At 41.7% G+C, this 26,381-nt stretch overlaps 1 protein-coding gene across 4 annotated transcripts in view; it reads right to left on the minus strand.

The window, feature by feature from the left end:
• Positions 1 to 26,381, minus strand: part of PAX3 (paired box 3) — a 140,222-nt gene that overhangs the window by 73,873 nt on the left and 39,968 nt on the right. Inside the window, exon 5 of one of the 4 annotated variants that reach the window (XM_061634444.1) lies at positions 6,316 to 6,324. The exons of the other annotated variants lie outside the window; for them this stretch is intronic. Coding sequence (XP_061490428.1) covers positions 6,316 to 6,324 — 9 coding nt within the window. The remainder of the gene's footprint in view (positions 1 to 6,315; positions 6,325 to 26,381) is intronic. 4 annotated transcript variants of the gene reach the window in all.

The raw sequence follows: 26,381 nt of genomic DNA on the forward strand, positions 1-26,381 counted from the left end.
GGTTCATGACAGATGCTCTTGGAGGTCACTAATTCATAGGGTCGCCATAAGTCATAATCGACTTGAAGGCACATAACAACAACAACAGACAAAGTCATGGAGAGTAAGGCTATTAGTATGCTTCCAAATACCAGTTGCTGGAAACCCCAAGAGGGGAGAGTACTCTGCTCAGGTCCTGCCTGTGGGCCTTCCATAGGCATCTGGTTGGCCACTGTGAGAACAGAATGCTGGACTAGATGGGCCGTTGGTCTGATCCAGGAGGCTCTTTTTTTATGTTCCCTTCCCATTCACACTCAGCTGTGGAAGCTGGTAGCCCACATTTGTAAACTGCTGCTACAGGCTTGAATCATCTCATAATGAAATGTAACCTAACACAAAACAACAAAACCATAATGTAACATTTCGTATAACATGCGGTTAAGGTTGCAACATGGCAATATGGAGCTTCAAGCTTTAGTTTTAAACAATGCTAATACAGTGGGAAAGAGGTTGCAGTTGCTGCGGCTCTTGACCCATTCTTTCCAGAGTTCTGTCACTCTTCGTGCTGCCTCTGTCTCCTGTGCAGCAAAATCCCACTGAAATCTCAATGAATGGGGTTCAAGGGTGACCAACAGGGGCAAGGAAGGAATGGAGAGGGAGGCAAAGCAGGTGGCAACCTCTCCTGGTGCATTGTAAAGAAGATGTGCAATCCCCAAGTTGCAACTACACCAGTCAATCTTCTGTACATCAGATGTGCAGCATATGCATTGCTAAGATTGTCAGAATGCAACCCAGAGCACTCCAATGTCTTTTTTCACAGCACACTCATAAAAGAGGACACAGGAGCAGAGGAAGCTGCCTTGTATTTGGTCAGACAATGGGGCCATCTAAGTCATTACTGTTTACAATGAATGGCTGTGGCTTTCCAGGGTTTCACACCAGAGTCATTTCCAGCCCTATCTGGAGATGCCAGGAACTGAACCTGGGAGCTTTTGTATGCAAAGCCTGTGATCTACCACTGAGCCATGGCCCTTCCCTATGGTCCTCCTCCAGTCTCATCACTTACACTTCCCATGAGGTAAAATGAGTATCCTGTCTGCTCTAGTGGGGCGGGGGGATAGTGTGTGTAATGGGACCAAAGCAAGAATAGTGCATTTGCATCCTCCATTGTGGCTGGAAAATGTGGGGGGAAATTAGGAGGATTCTCCCATTGGTAACTCAGCAACCGAATGCAGAGCTGACCTCCCCCTACCCCCAACTTCATGTAGATCCACTGTCATGCTCTGCACATTTTTTAACATTACAGCTGTGACCTGCTGTCCAGAATTCTATATACGCTTGATGTGCATACAAGAATTTGTGTGCAAAGATACTTCCATAAGATATATTTGGATTGGGGTGATGATCTACAACAGAGCTGGGGAACTTGTGGTCCTTCAGCTCCAGTGAGCATGGCTAATGGTCAGGGGTCGTGGATGTAGTAGTTCATCAATTATCTGGAGGGCCACAGTTCCCCATCACTGCAAAGTAATGACTTGGATTTAAACCAGTTAAATCTTCACTGGCATACTAGACAATCTTAACCATGCTAATGCAGCTTTAAGTTCAAAGTTTTTAAAAAATGGGGTCAGTGTTCTTAGCCTTCAGCTGTAATCCTAAACAAATTTATTTGGAACCAGAAGTCAAATGTGTTTAGGAAGGTAAGACCAATCAGGTTAAATTCAAAAGCTCCACCATAACTGGCTTATAGGCAAGCGGGGTGCAAAAGCATTTGGAACAAATTGTAGGTCTGAAAATCCATCCAAAACAGGTAAGCAGAGGCAAGATAAGGATGCCAGCTGTTAAGCTTTTAAAAATGACATTGTATACTATTTGTTCAATACGTTCATGTGGAGTGAGAACTGTGTTGTTTTAAAAGATATTCCTCAAAAGTCAGGCTTTAACTGCTTCAAAGAAGTACACATTAATGAAGAACTCCTCTTACAGGGAAGATAAAAATCAAAATGAATGCAGTGGTTTCTGCCTTTAGCCTGAAAACACAAGGAATTCTATTGAACCTTGTACCATATGGAAAGTCAGACATGAAGCCATCAACATAAACTTTCCATACCACCAAGCTGATTGGCTCCTTTCCACCACTGTAGGGGCCTCCAGGCATGCAAGCAAGTTGGCTTCCTCTTTTCCTACCCTTCTGAAAGTGAGCATGGTATTGACAAACTTCCTTTAGCACTGATAGACACAGAAGAACAACCAGGTTGTGGAGCAGAATAAGCATTGTTATGAAAGGAACTGAAAGAACAACCGAGACTAAAATGAGGGGCGAAACTGGTATTTGTGATTGCAAGATAACGACTTGGGGGGAATTTAATCAGGCTGCATTTTTTTTTCAGAACTATAGGAATGTTGTTTGTTTAAAAAACTGGGTTTGAATAGCTTTCTGTGCAAAATGCCTCCAGTTTTTTTAAAAGGGTTAATTGTCCGGAGAAGAAGAACCGATTTGGAATAGGAAGGTTACTGCTATACAACATTTAGGTCATCATGAGAGGGTATATGGCAGCTTTTCCCATCCTGGTGCCCCACGTTTTGAATTACACATTCCTCAGCCTCAGCTAGCACGGCTATTGTGGTGCAAAACATCTAGAGGTACCAGGCTGGGGAAGGCTGGAAATGGAGCAGAAATGAGCTGTTAGAGATTAAAATATTTGATATAATATATTGAGGCTACAACTACTCTAAATTGTAGTAAAAGCAGCAGAATAAGGAGGTAATAATATCATCAGGAAAGGCTTCTAGTCATCTAATTTTGTATAGAACTCTGGTTCTCAATTCCCACCCCCACCTCCCATGGGCCATGTGAAAATTCCCGGGGGGGGTGTCTCAGCAGATCATGTAATTTAAAAAAAAGTTCTACAAATCAAAGCATAGCATTTTAATAGCAATTTCTTTTTCAGTGCTGGCATCATTGTCAAAACTGTGCCATATCATAAAAATCACAGACTCAGCAAGATTTAGACTGGACCATTGTAATTTGTCATGTTTTAATGGAATCAGAACTCTGCCCCCACAACAAGCCATTTTGTTGCTACTCTACAGCAGTCTCAAAGTCAAAAATATGGTGCTCGCGGAGTTCAATAGTAAAGCGGCAGTCATGCAAGGCAGGGATTTGAACATAATTTTGCACTGTAACAGACATTTGTCTAGAGGGGTCCATGGAATTTTGAGGACGTACTGTGGGGAAAGGGCTGTAGCTCAGTGGTAGACCATCTGCCTTGTGTGCTGGAGATCCCAGGCAGGGCCAGCCCCGGCCCTTGGGCACAAGCCTGCCCCAGGCCCTGGCACTCCACTTCCATGATTCGTGGCAGGATTACTGTTGCAGATCGCATGGCAAAAGCTTTGGAGCCCCCGCCATTCCCTTATTTAACCTACCTTTCTCGGCTATTGTGTGGTTGTGCCCTTAACCAAGATGGCGGCCGAGGTTTCCCTAAGGGGATGAAGCCTCTGCTGCCATCTTGGCTCGATCCTGTCATGAATCACAGAAGGGGAGATGAGGGGCCCCTTAGTGACCCCTGTAGCCGCAGGGGCCCTCAGCCAGGGCCCCACCTGGCTACCCTTTAAAATTGGCCCTGGTCTCACGTTCAGTCTCAACATCTCCAGGTAGGGCTGGGAATATACCCTGGAGAGCAATTGTCAGTCGGAATAGACAATACTGTAAACAATTGCTGTAAACCGCTCAGAGAGCTTCAGCTATGGGGCGGTATATAAATGTAATAAATAAATAAATACTGGCCTAAATGGACCAGTGGTTTAACACAATATAAGGCAGCTTTCCATGTCCATATGTTTCAGGGGCACCACTTCCTGTGGTTGCCTCTCTCCCCCTTCACCAAGTTTCACACACACACACACACACACAAACCACTTGACAGACAGAAACAGAGAAAGCACACACATCTCTTTGCACAGAGGTCTGTGTAAACATTGGATCTGGTCAGGGGTGAAGTCGTCCAGGGTCCCATGGGGTCTTAGACCCCTACTTTTTGGGGGAGCAAGGTCCCAAAAGGATGCCTATGACTCCATCATCCTACAAGCCAAACAGCATGAAAGGGGTGTGTGTTAGTCACTGAGAAGAGGCTTCTAACATGCTTCCTTTTCCTGTTGATTGGAGCAAATCAAAGTGAAAGCAGGTGAGGAAGCACCAAGAAGACTCTTTTCAGTAGCTAACACTTCCCCCTTTCATGCTTATTGGCTCCTTGGGACACCTGCTGTTGTGGGAGAAAGCATTAACAAGGACCTCATTCTCAACCCAGCAGCAAAAAAGGAGGTGTGGCTGTGACTGTCATGAAAGGACCCTACCCTTCTGATTTTGCTACTACACTACTGAATTTGGTAGATTTAAAATGGATCCTCTTGAATTTGCATTAATTCATACATGATCCTCTCCCTCCCCCCCTCCAAAAAAACCTTCATAAAATTAAAGCTTTCATTTATGCACATAAAAGTCACAGTTCTGGCCCTTGTCAGAACCACAAAAACATTGATCCAACGCAAGGATCCTCATGGGTGACAACAAAGCCGCCACCAAACCACAGAACACATCTGTGGACACATGATATCCTATGATGTGACCTGTGATTTAGTGGTGGTTTTGAGGAGAACCTTTGTAATAAGGAGCCATATCTCAGATCCTTGTTACCCACTTAGTTGCTCCATTTTCTGTGCAGCTGCTCAAGTGCAGAAATGAGCCTTGAAAAGCACATAAAGATGGCATAAAGGTGATTTTAACGTGATTTTCAATGCTCAGATTGGCGGCTTGGGTTCTGATCAGAGTCTTCAAAAGCACACAGATCTGAAAGACACTCTTCCAACTTTTTCCTAGGTACTTTGGGGGGAGGGAGGGAAACCTCTCGCAACTTCAAAATGCAGGGGGCAGTGAGTGGGTTGAGGAGGGGGCTCAGAGGCTTCAGAGGCACCAGGGGAAGTCCTCAAGGGCACCATTCCACTCATGGCTGCCAAGGTGGTAACCTTAGAATGGGAGAAATACATATCCAGAAAAAATAGAATTCCATCTATAGGGTATGTTATAACCCATGGTCATGGTTGCTTACAGTCCAGATGCTGTTTTATTTCTACAGTGCCTTTTCTACTTTTTAGATATACATACTTACATACACACATATATGTAAGCATGTTTAATAGCACAGTGTAGTAGGGTCAAACGTGAAAGAGAGAAGACATGACCCCACCAAAGTTAACCATTTTAAAGTTTCATTCATGTTGATGAGAAAAGTTAAGCAGATGCGTAAATCTCTTCCATTGAAATCAGTGAGACTTAAAGGTGCTTAATTTCAGCTAAATGGCACCCTAAAGAAGCAGGAGTTATTATGGTAGCACTGCTGTTGCTGAAAATCAACAGAGGACATTACCATTTTTATGAGCACCGTGAAGTTTCCATTATGCTAATTGTCATCTCTGGAATGCAGGATTTCTCAGAGCATCATGTTAAATGCTAAATATACGGTAACAAATAGTGTGTTCACCAACCCTTTAAGTAACTTTCAATGGCAGCTAATTTTTGTATCACAGTGGTTATTATCAAGGACCCTTAGCATTGTTTATTATATGCTCATCACTCACATTTTCCCCAAAACAATCATTTGATGAAACAATCAGAATTATTAAAAGAAAAATCAAATGCAACAAAAGATAATCCTTTAAATGTAAGCTTTGTAAATTTGGGAAAACATTTTCCTAATGTCACTGGAATAAAGTTAGAAGATAATGATGATTTTCAGTGGAGAGAAACTAACCAAAAAGCACAAAAGATTGTGAGGATTTTCTGCAGGACGGGCTTGTCAAAGAAGCAGGAGGCTTTTGTGGGCTGTTGCACAGCAGGGGGTTCTGCTAGGCCTCCTTTGCTGATCACCATTACTCTGGATTCAGGGTTCCCACACTAAAGGCTGTGGGAACTGGGAGATACAGCATTATCAAATGAGGTTTGCTGACAAGCCTACTTCTCAAGGACTGCATTGCTTACAATCAGATCATGTAGAAGGATTTATACTGTCAGCACATCAAAGGGTTGATATTTGTAACAATTACATTGGTTGATAAAAAAAAAAGACACACCTTTATTTACTTCCTTGTATTATTTAATCCTCAACTAGGAGAATACCACAATATATTCCCGGTGCTATTCCTTTTCTTAAAAGCTTGCAGTGCCACCTTTGAGTCAAAGGGTGAAATCCAACTGTGTCCATTCACTAGATGAATGGATACCATTGACAGACTTGCTTGTGGCCACAGTCCACTCCAGAGTGTTGGTGAACCCTCTGGAACAGATTGGGGCTGCCTGGGGGAAAGAGAAAAAGGAAGTCTCATACTCAAGCCCAGTTGTTCAATGTTGGATATCAATCATAGTTCATCAAAGCACTTTCCTACAACTAAATCATCAAGGTTTCTTCAGCATGTGTGTGTGTGTGTGAATGGATGGATAGACAGACAGACATAGTGAGTTTCCCTTGAACAACTTGCACCTGGACAGTTTTGCAAATACAGTCTTGTTCCAGACAATGTATGGGTGACTCTTCAATACACACTGACCCAAACTTAAACTTTGGAATTGTGTTAGCTTAAGATGTCTTACTTTATTCTTTGATGAACTACAACCTGATCCCAGCATTGTCTATGCACCCTGGAATGAAGACATGAAACAGATGTGTGATAACTTAAGGTGAAGACTAGGAAGCAGCAACTCTCACTGTCTTAGATGGGCAACTTCACCCTGGCTCAAAGGACTGCACCAGTCAATAAACTGACCAATACTTCTCATCCCCCATCCTACCTGATGATGTCACCAGGTTCCAAAGGCAGATTTTCCCCATATAATCTCAGGTGCATCAGCAGTGAGAAATTGCTTGAAGGTGCCCCTCACCCTCAAGATGCTACAGGTCGCATACTAGGGTAGCCCAGCTGTCAGTCCCTCCAAACCCACTTTGGACCTGCCAGATGTGAACAATAAATAATGTGGAATCCAACTTAACTGTAAAAGTCCCATCCTGGAAAATGACAGCAGTATGGAGTAGATGATGACACAGCCTCACATAAATATAGGCTGCTTCCCAAAGATTTCTGCCCACACACTGCCAACACTTGGGGAAAGGCTGCCATTTGTGACCTGTGTGCATTGGGGGGGATAGGTGCCTGCCTTATAAGCGACTGTGCTGCCCTCTCATCATAGGCTGGCCAATGTCATGTGGCTTCAACCTAATACCCATACTAGGAACAGCAGGACAAATCCACTTGTGTGGAAGCATTCTAGACAATAGCATGGATTAATCTCCATGTGCACTTTGACTTGGCTAGCTATGACCTCTGAGTCATGGACTTTGAGTGGAAATCCTCACCCACAATGGACAAGTAGGTAATATGTACTGGCTAAGGGTCATTCTTTCTTAAGGTGAATTGATCCTACCTTTTATTATCTGGTCTGATTCAGCATTGTTTTGATGTATTAGTTTCCTCAGATACAGAGCTACGTTCAGAGACTTCAACTGAGATTTCACTGTGTTGAAACTGGAAGGCTCATAATATTTGGAATTCTCGTACAAACTCTAGTTCAGTTATAAATCCCACTTTTACGTTTGGAAGTCTCAACCTATACTATTCTAGAGCAATTTTTATTGAAAACAGCAGGAAAATGTGTCATAGGAAGACTGAAATTCAGGTGCTAGGGTAGATGGAATAAACACTAAAATGTCTTCTTCCTAAAATCAATATCAAGAATAAAGTGAATGATAACTCACAATTTTTGAAAACCACTAGATAGCAAAGTTGCTTCCTATTTTCATATCTAAATAACTCATACAATGTACCTGCTACTGTACACTAAATCTGTCTACAATAAAGGATCAATCAGCTGTACCTATATTGGTAGTAGTAGAATGCCTTTTTTCATCACTTCCTTCTAATTTTTAGTTTATTGAAATAATGTTTGGCCTTCTTCCCCCCACCTCTCCTTGCCACGTATTACAACAACAAAAAAAGGGAAACACAGTCAGTATAAAGGGTGCATATATACCTTCTCTGGGTTCCCTTCCCCCTTCTGGAGTGAAGAAGGGTGTGAGACAGGGGTGTATTTCATCACCCTATTTGTTTAATCTATACACAGAACATATCATACGGAAAGCGGGATCGGACCAAGATGAACGAGGTGTGAAAATTGGAGGGAATATCAATAATTTAAGATATGCAGATGATACCATACTACTAGCAGAAACCAGTAATGATTTGAAACGAATGCTGATGAAAGTTAAAGAGGAAAGCACAAAAGCAGGACTATAGCTGAATGTGAAAAAGACTAAAGTAATGACAACAGAAGATTTAAGTAACTTTAAAGGTGACAACGAGGACATTGAACTTGTCAAGGATTATCAATACCTTGGTACACTCATTAACCAAAGTGGAGACAATAGTCAAGAAATCAGAAGAAGGGTAGGACTGGGGAGGGCAGCTATGAGAGAACTAGAAAAGGTCCTCAAATGCAAAGATGTATCACTGAAAACTAAAGTCAGGCAATTTCAGACCATGGTATTCCCGATCTCTATGTATGGATGTGAAAGTTGGATAGTGAAAAAAGCGGATAAGAGAAAAATAATTTGAAATGTGGTGTTGGAGGAGAGCTTTACACATGCCATGGACTGTGAAAAAGACAAATAATTAGGTATTAGAACAAATTAAGCCAGAACTGACACTAGAAGGTAAAATGATGAAACTGAGGTTATCATACTTTGGACACATCATGAGAAGACATGATTTACTAGAATATTCACTAGACAATAATGCTGGGAAAACCAGAAGGGAGTAGAAAAAGAGGAAGGCCAAACAAGAGATAGATTGATTTCATAAAGGAAGCCACAGACCTGAACTTACAAGATCTGAACAGGGTGGTTCATGACAGATGCTCTTGGAGGTCACTGATTCATAGGGTTGCCATAAGTCATAATCGACTTGAAAGCACATAACAACAACAAATGTGCATATTATCTCCATGGTGAAACTCTCATTTTTTTCTGAAATTTTGACGAGAGGAAAGGGGAAATATAGGAGCATGAGAATTGGCATGACTGAGCACTCACAATCTTTTTGTTTTAAAAAAAATTAAGGTGGCTGGCATGAAAAGCCCTGGAGCTACCCACCTGAAATCTGGCATGGTTAATACCCTCTACAGGGGCTACCATGGTGCCAAATTTCAGGTCCCTGTGTGAAAAAAACACTCTTATGTCTGTTTTAATTTTAAGCATTTTAAACTTTAAAGGTGCAGCTTGGCAGGCTTAATCCCCTATATAGCAGCTGCCATATCTTAAAATTATATGTCCCTAGGACAAAAAAACAAGCAAGTTATGGTTTTGGTTTTGCAGTGTAAATCAATGGGATTTCTGAAGATTTGTAATATCCGGATTGTGATCTGGTTTGGGGGGTCCATGCACAGCCCTACCAAAACCAGACCAGGAGGCATAAAACATAACAAATTACCATCATAATATGTTCAGTTAGCACTCTTGCAGCTATATTCTGAATCAACTGAAGTTTTGGACAATTTACATTGCAAGAATCCATATGGGAGGTTACCAGAGCAATGATCACTGGAAGCAGATTATTGCTATTCGAGCAGTGTCGTGGTAAAAGGACCTCCGAGCCACATAAGGGCATCAACAGTTGTGCTTCTGCATGCTTTACATCTTCATTGGAAAGAAAAAATGGTTCACAAACACAAAAGAAGCTGCTTTTCTTTAGAACAGAGTTCACACTGTTCAGTGATAGAGCAATTATTGCTGTGCCAAATGTTTTGAATATCTATTTCAGGACATTGCAATGGGGTGGGTATGAAATGAAATGTCCTGCAAATAGGCCAGGCAGAAGGAAGACTTTCACTTAATATATGGAGAGGCACATGGGGAGGACATCCACTTTCAATGGTAAGCATAGACAAGGTGATTGAGGCCCCATCTGCACTATACATTTAAAGTAATATACCACTTTAAATAGTCATGGCTTACCTACAAGAATCCTGGAAACTGTAGTTTGTTAAGGGTGCCAAGATATGTTAGGAGACCACCTGTTTCCCTCACAGAGATACAGTATACAGTGTAGTTTTACATTCAGTCCTCCTTCCCAGGAAACTCTGTAGCTCTGTGAGGGAATAGGTGTCTCCTAACAACTCTCAGCTCCCTTCACAAACTACACTTCCCAGGAATCTTTGGGAAAAGCCATGACTGTTTAAAGGAGGAGGATGCAACTTTAAATGTATAGCGCTGATGGGGCCTGAGTAGGGTCAGATCAGAAGCATCCCAATCCCTGAGATTTCAGAGGCGTGCCCTAGTGAGGTCATGCAGGTATCCCTTGTGATGTCATAGGGGCAATCCCTAGTGATTTCATTGAACATGACACATTAAGCATCAACCATAGTTGCTTGAAACATACCACTTAAAAAAAATGCTCTGTTTGGAAATTAAGATAGAAATATTAGCTAAATGAGGGTGTTCCAGGTCCAACTGAAGTGACGGGATCATTCCTTCTCACCTGCTTAAACAGTCTGGGTAAGGAACATTTAATCTAGCCTACTTGCTTCTGGCAAGAAGGGTTTAAGTGCCCTCAGACCAGGTCAATCAACAGAAGGCCATTGTAGGAAGAAAGCCTAGTGTTGTGGAGATGCTAGATGGGAGCACTCAGGAGTAAAGATGGATACCCCTGAATAGGGTTGCCAGGTCCATGGCCTGAGACTGATCCTGTATCTTTAGGAGAAGAGAATGTCAGCCAAGTGCAGGTGTTCTTGCAACTCTGTAATGAGAAAAACCACAAGGTGGAATTCCCTCCCCCCTCCACAACTTTTAAAGATACAGAAGACCACCTGAAGGATGGGCCTGGCAACCAAGAGGTCTTCTGTATCTTTAAAAGTTGTGCAGGGGGAAGGGAGAATTCCACCTTGTGGTTTTTCTCATTACAGAGTTGCATGTAGAAGCTATTGTTTTTTATCCGTTTATAACTCACTGTTTTATTATTTTGAATTTTTTTAATATTCCTGTCTTTCACTGTTTTGCCAGTAATTTTATTGTTTTAATTCCTTCTGTAACCACTTTGAGGTTTTTTTTTTTACAAAAAAGCAGTATATAAATGTTGTAAATAAAATACATAAATAAATTTTGCAGTCAGTGTGGCCCTTAGGTTTCTTTCCTCTTTTAGGCGCAAAGGAATCTGCCTTATACTAAAGCAGGTCATTTGGTACCATCTAGATTGAATTTTGGACCTTTGCATGCAAAGCATGTGCTACTGAGCTACAGCCTTGTTTAAAAAAGTATCTTTTAAAATTGTTCTTTTCAATTTACTAATGAATGCACAGCATATTGGGGCAGATCCACACCATGCATTTAAAGCACATTCAACACATTTGAAGCTTATGAATCCCACTACAGAATCCTGGGAACTGCAGTTTGTTAAGTGTGGTGGGAACTATAACTATGATGGGGAAACTATACTTTCCAGGATTCTTTGGGGGAAGTCATGTGCTTGAAATGCAAGTTGGATGTGCTTTAATTATATTATGTAGATCTGCATTACTTCATAAACTTTGCCTGCATATACATAATTTTACTTAAATTTTAAATTGGAAATAAGCTACAAAGTTTACTGGGTGACCATGGGCTATGCATCATCTCACAGCCTAATCTGCCCCTCAAGGTGAAAACAACAGAGGGGGACCATGACCACCCCAAGGAAGAAGGGCATACTTAAAACGTAGAGGAAATAATCATTTGTAAATAATAATTTACAACCATAGTGTGAAATCAGATACATATAAAGACATAGCATGAAGAAATATTTATATAAACATGAATGTCAAAGATATTTATTATTTACACATCCTGTCAAGATATTTATAGTGCAATCCTATGCATGTTCACTCAAAAGCAAGTCCCAATGTATTCAATGGGGCTTACTCACATAAGGAAGCATGCATAAGACTGCAATTCAGTGATAAAGAACTTCACTCACCCAATCCAAAATTCAGAATCATGCCATGTTAAGCTGTTTTGCAGCTGGTTTATACTTACGTTATGGTTACTAGATTTTAAATGGCTTTATTTCTTCTTGTAAGCTTCCTTGGTTTCTAACGCTACTTCACAGGGTTGTTGGAAATATTCCATATACACAAACACTGGAGATGTAAAAATATATACACCCCATATAATAGTTTATTGTCAAAACCAGTTGGCCACTGCAGAACATTTAAAAAAAGTATTAGTTTCCTGCCAAATAAAAGCAGTGACACCTAAGTAAGCCCTGCCTACCTCCTTAAAAATAAAAGGATTGGAGGGGGAGAGAAAGATTTACAACACAATCCTTTTCTACATTCACTCAAAAGTCCCACTGATGTTCAGCACAATCCTAACCATGTATACTCAAAAGTAAGTCCTATTGAATTCAGTGGGGTTAACTCCCAGGTATATGGAATTAGCATTGCAGCTTTACTCCCAGAAAAAACTTCATATTGGGAAGGTTTTCAAAACAGGTTATGAGTAAGAAAATTAAACCGCCCTCTTCAACAGTCCAGTAGAATATAAACTTGACTCCTTAATTATGGCAGTTGCGGACAAGGAAGGCGCTGGCTTGTGCCGCTGTGGCAAGCTGAGCAGGCCCTACCCAGCTGGGGAGGACTAGCCTCAGAGGGGGGCAGTGGTAAACCCCCTCTGAATACCGCTTACCATGAAAACCCTATTCATAGGGTAGCCATAAGTCAGGATCGACTTGAAGGCAGTCCATGTCCATTTCCAACACTTCAGCATGTACACTTTTTAAAACTTCTGTTCAAAAATTATTTGAAAGTTAAAATGTATAACATGCCATTTTTTCCAAGTAATTAAAACAAACCCTGCATTTACACTTTTATGCCTACCAAGATCCTGCTGTGATCTTCTGTTGTCGTGCAATCCTATGCATGTTTACTCAGAAGCAAGTCCCAATCCTGTACAGAAAAAGTACTCTCTGTGCTGCTAAAAACTATATATTTCCTGAATTCCTGATGTGAGACGAGCAGGAAAAGGAAACTGTGGGTTTAGCTGTTGCCTGGGGGGATCAACAAATCTTGTCAATCACAACCCTGGCTTCACTTATTGGCTAAAAACCTGAAAGGGCAGGGTCTGGAGGAGCTGGTACTAACAGAAGTTGCGGGGGCGGGTGGTTGACATTTTGGTTTATATCTTTTGAACCAGACCACCTAGAAACTTAATTTAAAAAGAAAAAAGAAAGAAAGAGCCCAGAGATTAAGGTCACTCGCCCAGAGAGGACCCCCAAAAAACAAAATCTCTGCCCAAAAAATGGAGACCTGGCAACCCTAGGCCTGAGTTGCCGGTCCGGTCCCAAGGGGTGGCCAGGTTGAGCCCTGGCAGAGGGTTCCTGGAGCCACAGAGGCCCCTGAGGGGCCTCTTGATAGGTGGGGGAGGAGTAGCGCTCCTTTTCCGCGATCTGCAGCAGAGTAGCTGCCGTGGATCACAGGGAGGGAGCTTCTTCTGCCCACCCATTTGCTGGCTCTGGCTCTCCTTTCTTCTGCAGCTGCACCCACAAGACTGCCATTAATCAAGATGGCAGCCGAGGTTTCCCTTCATACTGGTTGATGGCAGTGATGCATGCGCATAACAACCCATGCAGCCACAAAAGACAGGAGAGTCAGAGCCAGCAAACGGGCAGGCAGAAGAAGCTCCCTCCCTGAGAGAGACAGGTAGGTGTGTGCACATGTGTGTGTGTGTGATCACATGCACCAGGGCCCAGGGCAAGCTTGTGCCCAAGGGCCCCAGCATGTCTGGTGCCAGCCCTGTTGAGTTGTATTTCTATCTGTAGCCAAAAAAAATCCTAATGTGCTCACACACTGCGGCACAGGACACTAATTCCTCTTTGATCTCTCAACTGTAATCCAGCTTGCTTGTTTAAATTAGCCATAGTATAAATCGCAGTTCCCAGTTCAGATGAAATGGGAAGCCATAATTTACTAAAACTGAAATAAAGCTCCCCCCTGCCCTTGTGGGAGTAGGGGAGGGGAGTATGCATCAGTCCAAGGCTCACTCCCAGCTTGTGAATACCATGATCAGGGCGAGTGCAAGAGTCTGTGTCACTTGAGCCAGGCTAAGGGAGCTGCTGCCACCACCCACTCTTCCCCCTCCTATCCAGCTGCCTTGACATTTTTAGCTAAATTTAAACGGACCCTCTAGCTGCCTCAGCAAAGCAACAACAGCACAGGCACTTCCTGGCCACTGAATGCCTTGCTCTGAACAAGAGCCCCCTTGGCCCTTTCTTAGTACGAGACAGGGAGAAGGAGAGCTCTACAGAAGCCTCACGTGGGTGACTGCAGGAGTCTCCTGCTGCAGGCCATGTGAGGCTTCTTTGGGACTGGCAGGACCAGGTTGGTAGTGGGTGGGGGAGGCATCAATTCCCCTGCACACCTGTAAGTCCTCCACCCAGACAATTGTCTCTGTTGCCTCATGATTTGACCACCCCTTGTTATGACAAACCATGGTTTAGCATGATGTGTGAACATGGCAATTAAGTATGTCCTCCTGCTGTATACATGCAAAATATATCAATGGGCCACACAATGTCTAGTTTTTTTAAAAAGGAGACCACAAATAACTATTCCAGAAACACAATAAATACCTTTACCTACCTACATTTTCAGCAATCGTAAGAGTAAACCACTTTTTATGGGCAACTTGGGATCTTCCTTTTTCATCTACTGGCCATCACAACACCTTGTGGCACCGAGTCCCAAAAATTGGACATTGTGGGGGAAACAATGGTGCTGTTGCATCATTGATGAAAAAATATCATCACATCACCAACACATGCTGCCAAAGCAAAGGGAGGGGATCTACCAGAAGGCACCTTGAGCTCCCTTCATGTCAAAGGCTACATAGAATCAAAGTTGGAAGGGGCCTTGTAGCTCATCTTGTCTAACTAACCCATTGCTCATCCCCACCCCACAATGATGCTGTACCACATGGATATTATGCCAGAGAAATGGAACCCATTGCAACGAAGTGGTTTGGTTGTGGGAATGAAGAGATCTAGACCAGCTCTAAGCAGTTGCGCATTGATTTTTAGAATCATGCCAACCACATTTAAACACTAATGATTTGATCCGTCACATATTTTTAAAGCCAGCATCCATAATCCATCAGTTTTTGGTGGGAGAAGGCCCACCTATGTAAGTAGCTTGAGCATGTGTTAACAGAGACCATGGGGAAATTAGCCCCGTGGCTCTTATTTAATCTGTGAAACCAATGGAAATTGTGAGTGGAATTTTACCAGGTTGTGGTCTTATAAAGAAGAGAGGCCTCAGACCATATGTGTGGCAATAACTTGGCACCCTTGGAATTTGTATGCAAACGACAGACAGGACTTCTCAGTATAAACTCCCAGACTCTTTGTTTGATGTGGGTTAAAGTTGGAGACTTAGCTTTGTATGCAGTCTTCAGACTGTATTTCTTAAAAACTTCTTTTGACTTTCCAAATGTGTTTTTCTTTAAGGCTTGTTCCATTGGAAGCCATACGAGCTACGTAGGGAAAACGCTGCAAGAATTTCATACACGCTAATGCCCCTCTGCAGAGTCTTGGATTATTTGCTTTTCAGTTGGTTTATTGGCTTTGTTTGACGTCGGACTGGCTTTCTCCCTCCCCCCCTTCAAACTAGCCTACAATATGGCAGTACACTACCCTTTATGTATATATGTTGCATAATTATGGAGACGCGAGTATTTATCACCTTTTCGGAGCACTAAGCAGAAAGAAATACAATACTATTACTTCCAGTTAGTGGCTTTCCCAAGATAATTAGATAACACAGTGGACTGAAGCCTTGGTTAGTCCAATGCTTTTCAAGTTAAGTGATTGACATGCCTCTGTCTGGCTGCTCTATTAACTGTTTCATTTTGTTGCTATTTGCAGTTTGCTCGGCTAATACTTCGAACAAATACAGACTGTTTCTTTAGCCCCTTTTTTCTCTTTGACCTTCTCCTGCCCATTTTCTTTGAGTCACTTCAAACTGCCTTGAAAAGGCCTGTTGAATGTGCACAGTCCATCAGAGTCCCAGGTTCATCCCCTTCGTTGCCCTGAATGCCCAACTTCAAAGATGGGCCGCATTCTTTAATTGCCCTTTGAATTAATATCAAAGGGTCACAATGCGAGTGCCAAAAGAGAAAGAGGCTTTAATGAAGCAAAGAGCTGCCATTCATTTGCAGATAAGCACGTTTTTATGCCTGAGCAGTCACCACGGCTAAACACTTCGGAGAGAGAAGGCAGGGCAAAGCAAAAGGACTCTTGCTTAAGTGATGATTAGTTCAAACAAACAAGAGTAAACAATTTTTTTAAAAAAGGAAAAGAAAACAAACATCCCCAACATGAGAAAATAAGTTAATATCGTAGGATGTGTTAAAAACCACAATAGTAACTTGAAGGGCCAATCCGTTAGCCCTTTGCAAAGAAATAAAAAAAAAAACCTGAAATTTCCTCAATAGCTTCTTAGGGTTACAGTCCTTCTCCTATTCTCTTGTCCTTGTTTGTTTATTGACTTGAGGAGCCTTGTCCTCCTTGTTCCTAGCTGTCTCAAAATTTATCTTACTCAGCTGGGACTTTCCATGCTTAATCTGTGGCTTTGCTATGGGGTGCTTGATATGATCTCTTGGTACAGACAAATGGGCTGTTAAATACTGGTGTTTTTTCCCTTTTAGTTCACTAAATGAGGGAAAAATGAGGGAGGGAAAAAGTGGTTCCCTGTTTTATTATAAAATAAAAAAGGAACCCTCATGCATACCAATACATGTTGAGTAAATCTGATATCTGAAAGAAGGCAAGACATTTGTGGTAAGAGTCAAAGTGGGGCAATATTTCTACCCACTTTGATTCATTTCTTTGTAATTTTCTTAACTGTGTCCTTGCAAAACTATACAACACATAGAGTATTTGCTTCTGATCAAATCTGGGATTTTATTTTCAAGTTAATCTGTATATTTGTTTTGTACAAACTTTTTAAAAGCTGCTCAGCTTGCAATGCAATGCTTTATTTTCTATTTCTTTTTTGTTTCCTAAATAGGAAATACATGTAAAGAAATATTACCTTTTACTATTTATATTACTGTGTCTCTAAATTAGAACTGGGTGGGGAAACCTCCCCAGTTTAAATCCAGTTACTAGATTTAAATGGGGGGGGATGTCCCTCCAGGGGGGTCCCACCCCATTCTATTCATGCTTACTTGAAAGTTAAATCTCACTTGATTCAGTGGCACTCTTGTATCAAGGATGTTGAAATACAGGACTAAGGGCTCAGTTCAACTGCTGTTTATGCCAGGCTGAGGCGAGTTGGATATGGCAGACCTTCGGCTAAGCGGGCTGGGTCCTGGCTCAGCCGAGCTACCCCAGCATAAGTCCTTTATCCTGCCTCAGCCACAGCTGAGCTGGGACCTGGCCAGCTCAGCCAGAGTTCCACTGCAGAAGCCCACCCTGGCATAAGGGCAGCTGGCGGAAGCTGGTGGAAAGCCTGCAAAAGGGGCGTTCTGGGGTCATGTCGGAGGAGGAGCCAAGGGGGACACACATGATATCCAGATTCTGGTTTGGCTCCTGTGGCTCTCTGTCATGGAAGCTGGTACACTGGAAAAGGGGTGGCAGAAGGAAACATGTATTTGTTTCTGTCTGCTGTGCCCTGTCAGTGAAGCCAGCACCCTCCCCTCCAAGAGGCCTCCAAGTGGCTGCTGGATGCAGCAGGTCCTTCTGCCAGCTTCACTCCCACCAGCCTCTGGCAAGTTGGATTGCTCTGTAAGGCTGCAATCCAACACGGACTTACCTGGAAGTAAGTCCCATTGAACTCAATGGAGCTTACTTCTGAGTAGACATTTATTGGATTGCAGCCTTAGTTAAGAATTTGAAGGCAGTGTGAGTTTAATGAAGCGGGAGACTAAACTTTCTATCATTAAAGTAAGAAATATCACAAATAAAATGCAACTTCTCTATAGGGTAATACATCCTATCACAAAGGGAGGAACACTAATTCTAAACATATTCCCTTGGATGTATATCCTCTTGATTTCAGCAGAGCTTCCTCCCAAGTGCGTATGCATAGGGTTACAGCCTAAGGTTCAAATTCTCAAACATGATACCTGCATAATGCAGAGTTGGGAAAGGTGTGGAAAAGAGCAGCCAAATGTTCAGGAGACTGGAGCACTTTCCTTATTTAATTTATTATTATTGAAATCATGTGTATACCATCAGTAGCTCAGAGGCAAATTCAGAAGTGCAGGGTCCCTTCAGGATAGTCATGGCTACAGCCCCTCTCAGCTACTCCCCTTTCTACTTTCCCTTGTCTTTCTTGCTCTCTGTACCATCTCCGAGTCTGCACTCTACTACAACAGACATCCCTAAGAGCTAATCAGCATGAAAGGGGAGGCTGTGTGTTATCTACTGAGAAGAGCCTTCTCTGTTTTTGACTCACAGCCTTTCACTCTGATTGGCTTCAATCAGCAGAAAAGGACTCTCCTTAGTGGCTAACATGCTCCCCTGTCATGATGATTGGCCAGAGCTTGGAAAAGTTACTTTTTTGAACTACAACTCCCATCAGCCCAATCCAGTTGCCATGCTGGCTGAGGCTGATGGGAGTTGTGGTTCAAAAAAAGTAACTTTTCCAAGCTGTGTGATTGGCTCATACATAGGCTGAGTCCCTGCTTCCAAGAAAGTAAGGGGTCTACAACCCCGGGCGACCACACCTCTATGTAGCCACCTTCATTTCAAAGAAATACCAAGGTGGTTTAAGAGACAAATAAAACAAACTTATAACAAAATGTAATAATACCAATAAAACAATAAAACATCAGTATCAGTTACAATGCTAGGAACTAGTTTAAGTCAGAAAAGCTCCAAGAAAGAGGTTTGGCTTTTATTGTTGGTAGAACATAGTAAGGTGCTTTGTACAGAGTCAAACCATTGGTCCAACTAGCTCAGCGGTCCCTACACTGGCAGCAGACAGCAGCTCTCCAGGATTTCAGACAGGGATCTCTCCCAGCCCTACCTTGAGATGCTGAGGATTTAATGTAGGGGTCCTTCTGCATGCAAAACAGAAGGCTGTCACTGAGCTGTGGCCATTCCTATAAGAACCCAACAGTCGAGGCCTGCCTCGTCCCCATGGGGAGATCTTTTGACAAGGTAGGCATCATGGAGAAAGCCATTCTCCACAGCACTGTAAATGGGCATCTGCAGACCATGCTATGGTTAAGAAGCCCTCCTCTGCAGATCACAGTAGAGATCCCCATGGGAAAAAACTCACAACATTTAGAGCTTTTTATTTTTTTTTTAAAAAGGCAACTGGAAAGGACACTGTAGAGAGATATAAAATGATGCATGATGTGAAGAAAGTGGCTAGAGAGAACCTGTTCTCCCTCTCTCATAATGCTATAACTCAGACTCAGAGACATCCAATGAAACTGATTGGCAGGAGATGCACAACAGACAAAAGGAAGTACTTCAGTGCACAGCACAGCATTAAATTGATGGAATTTGTTGCCACCAGATGTTGTGATGGCCACTAGCTTAGTAGCCATTGATAAGACTTCACAAACTTGGAGTTATGGCAGCTAAATGCAGCCTTCAGTTCAGAGGCAGTATGTCTGAGTAGCAGCTGCTGGTAGGAACAAGAGAGATCTATTGCCTTCATGTCCTGCTTGTGGGCATCTGGTTGGCAATTGTGGGAACTGGATGACCAGGTGGACCTTTGGTCTGATCCAGCAGGGCTCTTCTTATGGTCTTATAATACTTTTATGCCCTAAAGTAGCATGCAGAGTTAGAATGCGTCTCAAATTGGAATGACAAGCACCGTTCCTGGGAGCTCACTTTTGTACGGGTAGATTTAAGCATGTTTCTCTACTCATTAGCACCTTTAAAACCAGAGACAAAGGAAAATAACAGGAATTCTATTACTGATAGCCAGCAAAGTGTATATTACGTTCTATTAATTGTAATGCCATAAAAGTATTATAACACCTTAACCCTAAAGATGTTCTACTTAAAGTACATTGCATTGATTTTTAGTGGAAGTTTTTCTGTGCAATTGCTGTGTTCTGCAGGTGTGTCTACACAGTATGTCCAATTCTTTGGGAGCCTCCTCTTCTACCAAATATGCAATAAAGACCTTGAGAGATTTTAAAACATAGACAGCAATTTGACCTGGGGAACTGTTGAAGAGGAAAATGGAAATGGAAATGGACTGCCTTCAAGTCGATTCCGACTTATGGCGACCCTATGAATAGGGCTTTCATGGTAAGCGGTATTCAGAGGGGGTTTACCACTGCCTTCCTCTGAGGCTGAGAGGCAGTGACTGGCCCCAAGGTCACCCAGTGAGCTTCATGGCTATGTGGGGATTCAAACCCTGGTCTCCCGGGTTGTAGTTCGACACTCTAACCACTATGCCACACTGTGAAGAGGAAGCACATGGTAAAATACAAATGTACAAATAAAATGCGGGATTTAAAGCTGCCTTTATGTATGTAAAAGGCATATTTTGTTTCACACTTTGTGCTAGAATAACAGAACAGGGGAACTAAATACAAATGTGTTCTATTTGCAAAACATCAACAACAGGAACAGGGAGTCTCAGATCACCTTAAAGATGTTTTAAAACATGATTGGACAAATTCATGGATAATGCTGTCAGTGGCTACTAACCCTGATTAATATGTTCCACCTCCACTATCAGAGGCAGTATGCTTCTGAATACCAGTTGCTGGAACCTGGAGGAAGGGAGAGTGCTCTTGCGCTCAAGTCCTGCTTGTGGGCTTCCCATAGGCATCTGGCTGACCACTGTGAGAAAAGGATGCTGGACTAGATGCACCATTGGCCTGATCCAGCACCGCAGTTTCTTATGTTTTTATCCATTCCTGCGTGAGTGGAGTTTTGCTTGCATAACAGACTTCTGTTTTCTCTCCCACACCCCCGCATGCCCCCAAAATATGCTCCGGAGGATGTGAAGGAGACTGGAAAGGATAGAAGAGGAGTACATTCTGTTGCATGCCCAGAAGACTGTCGTGTCAGTGGTGCTGCAGCTCTGGATACATCCCTAACATTTATTTATTTTTCTGGAAAGATAGTCCGAATTGAATTGATCTTGGTTAGCAAAATCTCACCTACTAAGACTGTTGTTCTTCCTAAATTCCTGTTTTTATTGCCGCCCTGGGCTCCTACAAGGAGAAAGGGCGGAATATCAATCAAATAAATAAATAAAATATTTATGACTCTTCCTGCATTGGTGGACTTATCCTCTCTAAAAGGTTGGGAGAAGACACTGATACATTTTACCTGGTTCAAGAAATCCTCTAGGGCGCCCTTCCCCAGCCTTACTAAATGTTTATTCCATTTTGAATGTGAAAAGTTGCATAGACATTAAACAACCATAAGAAGAATATTTGAAAACTCCAAAGGGATGATTTCATTACAAATACACTACACAGGAACACACATCAAAATATTAAAATCCATCTTTACTTCAGTGACGAGTGGTGGCTCCAACGTCAGACATCAGAGCCACCAGTTTACACTGCTTTACTACCACCTTTAACATGTAACCTTAAGCCTGTGAATATGGAAGGATATATTTGCAAGAATGTATTTGGAAGGATATATGGTTTGCATTTTTGTCTCTAAGGTACAGTACTTATACAGAATTTACGATGGAAATGTCAAAGCCCCCCCCCAAAAAAATGTAAAGTGCAATTCTTCTTCTAGAAAGAAAAAAAGAAATAAAACAACTGTTCAAATTATTGCATGAAAATTAGAAACGTGTGGCCCAAAATCAAATTACTCTGCCTATATTTCTGTGTTTATTTAACACTTATCCATACTGTGAAACTTCTTTATAATTCATCATACAAACAATGGAGTAACTTTTGTGAGCCCATGTCTACTGCCCCCCTTCAAAGCCCCCCCAAATTCCTACAAAATAATGTAGAGTTATTTAAAATCCATTAAGAAAGATTACAGACAAAAGACATAAAACTGTTTCTAGGCCCATATTAGATCAGTTTTACCATTGTTCAGGTTACTCTTAATTAATTTTAAATGTGTTTTTCTTGTGCACTGATACAGAAATTTTGTTTTGTTTTTAAATTGCACTGTACAAATAATAGTGAATGTGTGTAGACTCCAAATCCTTGTTCACTAATCCTAACAATGCAATTCTATGCATGATTACTCAGAAGCCCTACTATGTTCAGTGGGGCTTACTTCCAGAAAGGTGTGCTTAGTATTTCAGGCTGTATGTTTACCTAGAAAAAATTACCTCCAGTCCTAAATAAATTGATTTAAAGGCGGCCTACTGCTAAAGACAGAATTGTACCCTAAGTTTTAAAAATAACAACTTTTTAATGTATATACAGAACCTTCAACTCTAGGCATTGTGAAATATATTAAGAAGAATACATGCAGATAAATCCTACACAAAGGTCCCTGGAATTGAACAGAACTTACTCCCAACACTACAGTCCTATATCCTCTTACTTTAGAGTCAGTCCTATTGAATGCTTACATCTGAGTAGACATGTCTAGGATAACACTGTAAATGAAAGATATGGCTGAAAGATATGCACCTTTGGCTGATGCACTACTAAAAACCACATTGCATCTGGCTCCTATATCCTAGTCATTATTATGTGTTGAGATGCACAGAATGGATAGAATATCAGAAGCAAGACTGTGTTGCCAGTAAAATGAGAACAGTGCACTTCTTTGCCATTCTCTTACCAATAAATCCACTGACAATAAAACAAAAGCAAGACCATTATTTTCCAAGCTCTGTAAAGTATGTGCATTGTTTAGCATTTGTGTGTAACAGAGGAAAACAGTACAGGATAGAGCTTTTCGAATACATTTAACAACTTCTTTCTGCAAACTCTGACCTAGACATTTTGTCCACATTTATAGACATTGAGCAAAAAGTCAAATACACTATGAATCTTCAGCATCATTATATGTGTTCTTATGAACACAACTTAGCATACAATGTGCACTGAAAAATCTATTGCATACTTGTTGGACTGTACAGGGCTGGCTATACTTGAATAGATTTGGAGATTTCAGCCCAGTAGGCTATCATTATTTCATCAATAGAACACAATACATGTCACATAATAATTACTACATGCACCTTTATTATTGTTGTTGTATTACTTATATAGCCCCATTGATGCACATGGTGCTTTATAATATAGCATTAAAAAAAAAATACAGGACAGCAAATTGCGATGATTTCAAAGAACTGATCATCCTAGTCCTAAATATTTGCACTAGCAATGAATGCACTGCAACACCAATGCAACTAGCTTATAATATCCTGGATGTGCCATGCCTATTGGTACAGTGATAGGTGTCCTGAGTTCCTTTCATTTAATACAGCAAAACTTAGTATTATTTATTTATTTATTTGACGTATATCCCGCCCTTCCTCCCGGTAGGAGTATTCAGTAATGAGGTTAATCCTTATTTCATAGCTCATAGAGAGAGAGAGAGAGCCAGTGTGGTGTAGTGGTTAAGGTATTGGACTATGACCCAGGAAACCAGAGTTCGAATCCCCACATAGCCATGAAGCTCACTGGGTGACCCTGGGCCAGTCACTGCCTCTCAGCCTCATGAAAACCCAATTCATAGGGTCGCCATAAGTCGGAATTGACTTGAAGGCAGTCCATCCATCCATATATATATATATATATGACACAGTGTGTATCAAGTGAAAGTTAGACATAGCTGTGTCCCTCTGAAATTAATGGTTCAAAAGTGCTAAACTATGCATTTGTCTTTGGCATAAGTGGGCAATTAAGCACACATCTATTGTTGAAATAAAAAAAAAGACTAGGGCCTTCACACACAATGAAATTAGCAGGTATGCTAGTTGCTATGCCAAAATTTGTCCTCCAGTTTCTCAAAAGTTTTCTTCCCTGCGAAAGAGGCTTCCATTTTTCTTTCTCATTTTTGAGGCAATTGAGAATTTCTTTAGGATTTCGATGTGTTCAGGCTTTTGAGCTTACCTTGTCGCTGTGAGGTGGCCAAGGGTGGTATTTGTGCTTTTCTTTCCAGTAAACATTTCTGCAGGCTCCCTGCAGCCTCCTGGGTGCCCACATTCCCTGCTCTGAAAAAGGGGGCCATGGAAGGAATTATCTCATTATGTCTTCTCCTGGGCTTTGATTGAAGTGCAGGCCCCAGGGAAGGCTGCAAAGTGTAGATCACTGGAGAGATGGTTTGTAGAATGAAAAAAGGGACACTCACAAATACCCCTAACTCACCTCAAAAGTCAGGTAAGCGCAATAAAAATCCTGCGCCCCAAATGTAGAGTTTGTATTTTTATATAATGCATATTGATTTTTGTCAAGATGTAAACCGCTGTGAGATTTTTTGTAATATAAATCAGTACACAAGTGAAATAGATAAATAAAATAAGCATGGATAGGTGAATTCACTCCAAGACTGTGGCTGTTTTCACTCAAGTGATCAGAAGTACAAAAATGTCTTTAGGGGAAAAAAATCTTAAGGGACAGGGAGGGGACTCCCCCCAAAATGAAGACTGGCCATGGAATGCTAACTGACTGTTGGGGGACAGTGGAAAACTTGGAGGAGAGGGAAGATGGAATGGAGTGGCTGGAATCCTGAAAGCTGCACTCCACCCATTTGTACCTTTAAAATATCCATCTCAGTTTCTAGCCGTTACTGTCCATCTCAATGCTACCTATAGCACGCAAGGTTACAAATTAATTTCTAACATATTTACAGACACTAGTGTTGCAGCCCAAGCTTGCATACTTGAGAAGAGGAGGGGAGATTGCAGTAGCAGAGCCACTGCTGTATCCGAAGTCCTGGCGCGGAAAGTAAGGGCCAGTTGACTTGGGTGCCCCCCCGATATATATATTTTTATGCACAATTTCCCCAATACACATGGTTTTGTACACATTTTGGGGGTTGTAGACCCGCACTACAAAAATTCAGAGAAGTGCACATTTCAAAGGATACTGGTGTTTCCGTTCATGCATTGCTCTAGGAAATGCAAATTAGGTTGGTGTATATTAAAATGCAAACTGAAGCAAATTTCTCCTCCATACCTATGCATAATATCCCTAAAATGTGCCTGTGGTTCTGCTGAAATGGTCCTGAGGTTAAATATTTGGATATAGTTTTATAATAGCTCAACATATACAAACTTTGTAATTTTGGGCACCATGTTTTTCATGCAAAATGGAAACTGATTGCTTTCTATACAATCAAGAATTGGAATGTAGGGGAAACCTATAAAAATATATTTTTTCATAACCATTTTTGTTGGGTTGTGCATCAGTTCTGTGTGTGGGCCAAATAATGAGGCACAAAGGAGGGATCTGGAAGTCTTTTTACCCTAATGAGTCAAAGTGAGATATCTTTTACTACTTTTATATCCCACCTTTCTTCCAAGGAGCTCAAGGTGACGTACATGGTTCTCTTCCTCCCCAGTGAGGTAGGATATACTGAGAGACTGTGACTATCCCAGTAAGATGTATTGCTGAGTGGGGATTTGAACCCTGGTCTCCTGGGTCCTAGTGCAGCAGTATAATCACTATACCACACTGAATCTCAGTAACCCTATGAGTCAGATCAGGGCCCCAGCAAATCCTTATGTTGCTCTGTCACTGTTATTTCTACATATGTTTTCCTTTATAACTACATTTCTCATACAAAATGAAAATGTCCATGGGCTTTGCAAGGCTGTCCTAAAAGTTGCCTGTGAAGCGCTGAAGATCTCTGGCTTACTTTTGCCACAGCACAGCAATGGAAGAAAAAAATTATACATTAAAAGCTTCGTTTAAGTTTCATTAAAAATCTTGTGTTGCTCTGCTTTAAGCAAAGAATAATAATTCAGAGCTCTTCAGAATTCTACAGGCAGCTTGAAATTGTAAGGTTTAACAGAGGCCACAGAGATCAGTGGAAAGTGGCAAAGATTTTAAAACTGTACAAGGAATAATGCACACTACTCGGCCAACTCTCATTTATTTCAAGAGAAGAAAGAACAAGAGACAAACACTTGCTTACCCCCCCCCCCCGAAAATATGAAGGTAATATGGATTATGGAGGAAAGTGAATCCCCACACAAAAAGCCCCATCTGCCTGCAATTAATCCACTCTTGAGGGGCTCATGTGTCTGTAAATTAGTATTAGGAAAGTATTGCCGGCTATTGTTTTGTCATTGAAAGTTGTTATTGCTGCTTTTTAATAATGTTAATACTTTGTTAACTAATTTTTGTAAATTGTTTTTCTTGTTGTGCATTCTCTATTTGTGTTTATTCTTTGTAAGCCGCCTTGTGGGCCTT

Source organism: Rhineura floridana, chromosome 7, assembly GCF_030035675.1.
Source record: "Rhineura floridana isolate rRhiFlo1 chromosome 7, rRhiFlo1.hap2, whole genome shotgun sequence".
Lineage (NCBI taxonomy): Eukaryota > Metazoa > Chordata > Lepidosauria > Squamata > Rhineuridae > Rhineura > Rhineura floridana.